The sequence below is a fragment of the Argentina silus genome (assembly GCF_951799395.1).
Source record: "Argentina silus genome assembly, chromosome: 6".
NCBI classification, from domain to species: Eukaryota; Metazoa; Chordata; class Actinopteri; order Argentiniformes; family Argentinidae; genus Argentina; species Argentina silus.
Genome location: NC_139660.1, coordinates 5455497 through 5462768, shown reverse-complemented (window position 1 = coordinate 5462768; position 7272 = coordinate 5455497). Strand labels below are relative to the sequence as shown.

Here is a 7272-nt window from a genome sequence, read left to right as displayed (position 1 = left end):
AATAGAATAGAATAGAATTTGTATTTGTGAGAACTGAAAGCAGAACTGAGACTAGGCTAAGTGCTGAGGTTATTGCTGTGGGGATTGGGGTGTTGGTAGGCCAGTCTCCCTGACATTCCTTTCATCAGATCACAGTGTGGCTCTGTATGCCTGCGGGCATAGATGTATGTTCTCTCTGCTACTAGATCAGCATCACTGTCTGTGTGAGGCAGTAGTACTAGTGGAGTGCCACTGCGAGGAGGGTAAAATATCATACAGAGGGTGGAAATGGCCCAGAACCAGACCCAGTTCCAGTCCCAGACCCAGACCCAGACCCAGACCCAGTACCAGTACTCAACCCCCCCCCCCCCCCCCAAAAAAAAGGGATTATATCATACAGATGGTGGAAATGGCCCAGAACCAGACCCAGACCCAGTACCAGTCCCAAACCCAGATCCAGATCCAGATCCAGATCCAGATCCAGATCCAGATCCAGACCCAGACCCAGACCCAGTACCAGACCCGGTACCAGATCCCGACCCAGGTCCAGGTCCAGGCCCAGGCCCAGGTCCAGGTCCAGGTCCAGGTCCAGGTCCAGGTCCAGGTCCAGGTCCAGGTCCAGGTCCAGGCCCACACCCAGGTCCAGGTCCAGGTCCAGGCCCAGGTCCAGGTCCAGGTCCAGGTCCAGGCCCACACCCAGACCCAGACCCAGACCCAGGTCCAGGTCCAGGCCCAGGCCCAGTGCCCATGCTGCAGTGAGGATATGTGGCTGCGTACAGTGAAAGGCTGGGTGAACATTGTAAATTCAGATCAGTAACAGCGAGCGGGCAGAATGTGAACAGCTCCTCTACACCTCCCCTGTCACATTTATTACAGGCCTGCTGACTTGACGTGGATGGACTTTCTCTGCACTCACCCCTTTTTCATCCATGTTGTCTCTGGTTCTAGCAGAGTTGTGGCTCCCTGGGCTCGTAAGTCAAACAAGCCTGTCTGTTATGGGTACTGTACATCTGAGAGAGAGAGAGAGAGAGAGAGAGGGGGGGGGGGGGCAGACGCTCACAGTTGAGGAGGTAATGCTGCAGACTAGATCCTCTGCTGGATGGTCGTGCGTGCGTGTGTGTGCGTGTGTGCCTCCATGCGTGCGTGCGTGCGTGCGTGTGTGCGTGCGTGCGTGCGTGCGTGCGTGCGTGCGTGTTTATTTCCGTGCCAGTGCTCAGGGTGAGGTTCTGCTGCTGCTACTGTTGTTGTTTGCCCTGGCGGGCGTGCTCTGTAGCCAGCATGTCAGTGAATGGCAGAAGAGCCGCAGCTCTGCCTCTTAAAGACACCCAAGGCCCAAAGGCACTGGTGCTGGGGTTTACGGTTGGGATTTGGGCCTGAGGCTGAGGCTAGGACTGGGGAAGAGGCCAGGACCAGGGCACTGCAGCTGGTGCCGAGGCTAGGCTTGGGACTCTGGCCGAGGCTGGGGGGGGGCTGGGACACTGGCACAGGGAGTGCCATATGAGGACACTGCCATCCCTCTGTTGTCTCTCTGCCGGCAGCTTCTCGTCTGTGCTGAGTGCCCTCGAGATCACATCTCATTCCTGTGCAGTTTGGCAGAGCACCTACCTTTCCCCTTTCCATAACTCACTCCCATCTCCGTCCCACTGTCATTCCGCTGTCACATTTAGAAAACAATCTGATAGCACCGCAATCTCAAATTTGAATGCAACAATCTCGAGTCGAATGCAAATCCAATACAACGAAATTCAAAACAGATACAGACAGATCAAATATGTCCAGATTCAAAAGGAGGCAATCAGTGATAAGGGGACTTGTTCAGCCCAGATAGATAGAGAGAGAGAGAGAGAGAGAGAGAGAGAGAGAGAGAGAGAGAGAGAGAGAGAGAGGCAGGCCAGTCTGAACCAAATAGATAGCTGTGAAGAAGATGATCTGTGACATCACTGTGGATGAGTAAATCCCTTTTTTAAGGCCGAGGAGGAGAGAGGAGAGTGTTCATAATGAATCTAACACGGGGAATCAGGGCAGCCTCAGCCTCAGCCTCTGCCTGTGTACACAAATCAAAGCCAGAGTGGAGGAGGCAGATGTAACGGCGGCTCATTAGCGAGCCTCTGAAGAGGTCTCCCTCCTGAACCAACACTACTGCCTGTGATGATGATTAGCCACCTTCAACACCACCAATCACTAGGAATCCATCTATACTGTACTCACTCCTGGAAAGTGATCACAGCTCTCTCTTTCTCTCTCTAGCTCCTTTTTTCCCCTCTCTCTCTCTCTCTCTCTCTCTCTCTTTCCCTCGCTGTCTCTTTCTCTCTCTCACACACGCTCTCTCTCTCTCTCTCTGGACTGGGGATCACGTCCAACATACTTGCTTTTGGACGTTGGAGAGGGTGGGGCTGGATGGGGCATGTTTTGTACAGGGTGTGTGTTAAGGTGCTTAATAAGGACAAGTTACAGTATAGAGCAGGATTGACATCCCATAGAGGGTAACATTAGGAGTAGAGGCAAATGAGGCTAAGACATCTTTTCTGCATTTTTCCAGTCACTGTTCTTGGCTGTCAGAGAGGGGTTTAACACTACTGTTTTTACATTTGGGTATCAGCACACAGCGAACACACGGAAATGTCAGCTTGTACATTCTGTTCTTGGCCAGGCGAAGTAAGCAACGCAAGATGGAGGGGGTTCTGGGCCATGATGTGCGCAATATGTTTAAGGGGTTGGTGAGAGCACTAATTAGACTGGGCTGTTTTTTTTTAAATGGTGGATCGACTGCTGTGCTTTGTTGTTTAATTGATTTGGTTTATTTGTATTTATTTTGTCCGCTCTATATAGCTGGTGTGCTCCATTGTTTTGTTACAGTCCTTAAGTGTACAATAGAGGTGTGTTAAAACTCTCTCTCTCTCTCTCTCTCACACACACACGCACACACACACACACACACATTGACCCATGTATAATAAGAATAAGGGTCTATGGCCCTTGCTTGACCCTGACTATAAGATTTTGACTTACAGTGAGCATTAAATATTTGACAGCTGACTTACAGTATTGAGACTGTTGGTCTAGGATCATCAGGTCAAGGCTGTTGTGGTGCAGTGATTTTGAGTAACTAACCCCCCCCCCCACCTCTTCTTTCTCTCTCTCTCTCTCGCTCTCTCTCTTCTCTACAGAACGACTCATGGACCGAGCTGTACTCCTTCGCCCTGTTCAAGGCCATGAGTCACATGTTGTGTATCGGCTACGGTCGCCAGGCTCCGGAGAGCATGTCTGATATCTGGCTGACCATGCTCAGTATGATCGTGGGTGCCACCTGCTATGCCATGTTCATCGGCCACGCCACCGCCCTCATCCAGTCCCTGGATTCATCCCGACGCCAGTACCAGGAGAAGGTAGGCCCAGTTAACAGTTCACAGGCGGAGCTTGACTTTTTTCTTTTTTTTATATATATATAAGTATTATGTGTTATGTATTATGTATTTTATATATAAGTGTTATGTAGTAAGGGAGGTTTTTTTTTGTGTGGTTTTGTACAGAAATTTAACCATCACAACTCCCACACCCACACCCACACCCACACCCACACACACACACACACACACACACACCCACACCCACACACACACACACACACACACACAAACACACACACACACACACACACACACACCCACACACACACACGCTTATAGTCGTCTCATATGAGATGACGTGTCCCTACCCTGCCAGATCAAAGCTGGTGGTCATGTTTTCCGTCAGGGGGAACACTCCTCTATAAGGACATTGTGTCATTGGAGCTGCAGTCTCCTTCAGTTGGGTTCATTGGATCCTTGGTGATCTGGCCTTCCTAACATCCAATCTGTCATGTCCCCCCTTCAGTAATTGGTCAGGCCTTGTTGTCTAATTGTAGCATCTGGCTAATGTTGAGAACAAAGGGTGACAGTGCCTCTCTCTCTGACTCCCGTTCTGTCATTCACTGTTTGGCCTCCGTTCAAGACATGACATGACTCTTCTATTTAGTCTCTGGGTTCCTGGCCCTTTTGCCTTGGTTATTCTTCTCTTCTGTCTCTGGGTAACTGTCCCTCTTAGCTTGGTTATTCATCATCTTGGCGAGACAATCCTCCTGTTTTCTAGGTCACATTATGAAGAGAGAGGGAAATGTGGTCTTTTATGCAGCGTCTTTCTAGGATGATGTTGCATTTTTAAAACAATTGTTCTGCATTCATAAATTAACGATTATTTCCTGTAAAAACAATCTCCACGAGATGACATGAGGTAAAACAGAGGCTGCACAGAACTAAATCAACCTGAAAGTGGTTGTGGTGAAACTATTACATTATACATCAGGGGATATACAGGATGATCATACATGCCTCTTCCCTTGATCTGCTTCTGCTCCCATGTTGTCTCATGCTCCACTTCCTACAGAATGCCTGAAATAATGATGTAACTAACGTGGTTCAGCGAAGACAGCTCATCGTGTATGTACTTCTCCCTCTGGGTGACAGACAGACAGACAGACAGACAGACAGACAGGCAGGCAGGCAGGCAGGCAGGCAGGCAGGCAGACAGACAGACAGACAGACAGGCTGTCCCCTTATCAATCATTGGCTGCCAAGCTACCGTGTGCCGTTGTACATCATCACACACCGCCAGCACCACCAGATAACACTGTCACAAAGGCACAACAGGTATGAACTCTGTCCCATAAACCTTGCACAAGGGGGACTGTATGTATAGAGCAGCATAAACGCCGGTGACAGCATGTGTGGCTGTGTTGACACAGCGCAGAGCAAACAGTTAGCACGACTTTCGGTGTTGAGACAGAAATGTCATAATACTCCAGGCGCTAGGCAAATCCTCCTCTTCGTGTTCAAAGACCCCCGTCACAAATGAGGCAAGGAGAGGCAAGGAGATTGTCATTGTTTGCTCAGTTCACACGGGTGACATGGTGTACTTTTCTAATTTATCAAAATGCACACAGTGCATGCGATGTCTGGGCCTGCCTGTGCATTAGCAGTCTAGGATGTCTGGGTCTGGTTATACATTCAGGTGCTGATTACCACTGCTGTAAAGGTACACTGTGTTCCTGTCACACATTCAGATATACACACACACGTGCGCACATCCACACATCCACGCTGGCACACACACACACACACACACACACACACACACACACACACATACACGCAGGCAGGCAGGCAGGCAGGTACGCATGCTCACACACACAAATGCAAAATGGGAGGAGGTTTGATTTTTTTTTCTATTGTTTGTTCTTCAGGTGAATCCTATAGAGAATAGAAATGTTTACAAATGCTCCTTTCCTTAAGGAATGTTATGCAGCATCTCAAGCTGGAAAAGACAAGGTATTCATTGTCTCATCTCCCAAATGCTCTTCCTTATGACAACCTTTCTCATCTTCTGTGGAGGATATGGATGCAACTAAATTCACAGCTCACTAAATGATCCCCTTGGTAACCTTTTATGCTTTGCATCTTTGCATCTACTTTGCATACTATAAACTGTATCCATTAATTCATTATTTTATCTTCTACCATTTCTTTTCTTTTCTTTCCATTCCAATTTTTTGATTGTACTCTTTTACTCAATTGTCTATTTAATGTAATGTAATTTGATCACGTAGGACAGGTTGAGGGGCTGGAGCAATGGGATAAAGGTAGCCAGGGTGGGCATGGTATGGGCATGGGGAGGGGGATCACTCTGTCTTCTTTATTTGTAAATCACAATGCTTAATAAAACAAAACCTCATTCAGAAACGTTCCTTTCCCTTTCCAGTAACAACGGAGCCCTGGCCAAAGTGTCTCTCTGCTGGGTGGCTTCTATTGTTCTCCCATAAGGAAGGCACAGGAAATCCCATGAGTACCATGAGTTGACCGGCTGGTCGGGGTCTGGCTCCTAGTCCAGCAGGTTTTACACAACCTGTATGTCTCCCATATTGGGCCTGAGTTACAGTCAGTAAAACTGATGAGGCAGCAACCGCAGCAGCAGCAGCTTATGTCCTTGTGTCCCTGCACTGTCCTCTGTTGGTGGGGATGACAGGTCCCCCCCATACCTCGTTCACCTACCCCCGTCCTTGATAGCCGGGTAGATGTTACACCCTTGCCTGCCAGAGGACACCAGAATGCTACAGACGGAGGGAGAGGGAGAGAGAGAGAGAGAGAGAGAGAGAGAGAGAGAGAGAGAGAGAGAGAGGGAGATAGAGAGAGAGAGAGAGAGAGAGGGAGGGAGATAGAGAGAGAGAGAGGGAGAGAGAGAGAGAGAGAGAGAGAGAGAGAGAGAGAGAGAGGGAGGGAGATAGAGAGAGAGAGAGAGAGAGGGAGAGAGAGAGAGAGAGAGATAGAGAGGGAGCGCATTAGCCATTATGTAACAGCATCCCTCCTCCTCCTCCTCCTCCTCCTCCTCCTCTTCGTGCTCCTGAGAGTCTTTGGAGCAGCGCTGCTAAACAGGCTGTGAAGGAGGATGTGGCTCCAGGGGCCTCTAAGGCTGCTCACTGCTCCACTGGGTCCAGTGATCATACAGCATTCATGGACCCACCCGAGCAGAGCACCAACTCTGTGACCTCTCTGATAGACTTACCTACTGGAATGAGAGACCTGTTACAGCAGCAGGGGGAACAAAGTTTCAGACAATACAACTTACATACACAGACACAACATTGAAGAAACTACAGACATCCATACAGTACAACAGTAACATATAGAAACACAAACGTCATAACTAAAAACAGCTGTCATAATGACAGCGATTTGGTATGTTATATCAGTCCTAATGACAGTGATTTGGTATGTTATATCAGGGAATTTATGGTATTAACTTAAGACGTATGCTTTATGAATGTGTGACGATGTGGTAGTTATTTTACCCTATCATTGCTGTGCGTTAAAGCTAAGAACGGGGACATTTCTGGACCCAGGAAGTATATGCTGCCTCAGGGGCATTATGGTATAGACTCATTCCACATGTATCCACTCATGAGGATAATTGCGATGCACACAGTGGTATCCCCTGTGCCCTGCCTCATAGGGTAACACCATGCTCCACTGGGCGTAGGATGAATGTGTGCTGCCTCAGTTCCTCGCTCGCTCAGTGAGTAAGCCTACCAGCGGATCCTGCTTAACTTATGTTGGGTTTGATCCATTCAGGACCCCCTGCTCCCCCCCCCCCTGCTCCTCCCCCCTGCTCCCCCCCCCCCCTGCTCCTCCCCCCTGCTCCTCCCCCCTGCTCCCCCCCCCCCTGCTCCTCCCCCCTGCTCCTCCCCCCTGCTCCTCCCCCCTG

General features: G+C 49.3%; 1 protein-coding gene across 1 annotated transcript in view; it reads left to right on the top strand.

Annotated features, from left to right (window-relative positions):
• Positions 1-7272, top strand: part of hcn2b (hyperpolarization activated cyclic nucleotide-gated potassium channel 2b) — a gene marked incomplete at its 3' end in the record, with an annotated part of 34419 nt that overhangs the window by 13848 nt on the left and 13299 nt on the right. Inside the window, exon 4 of the mRNA XM_083672403.1 lies at positions 3147-3365. Within this exon, the coding sequence (XP_083528529.1) occupies positions 3147-3365 (219 nt within the window). The remainder of the gene's footprint in view (positions 1-3146; positions 3366-7272) is intronic.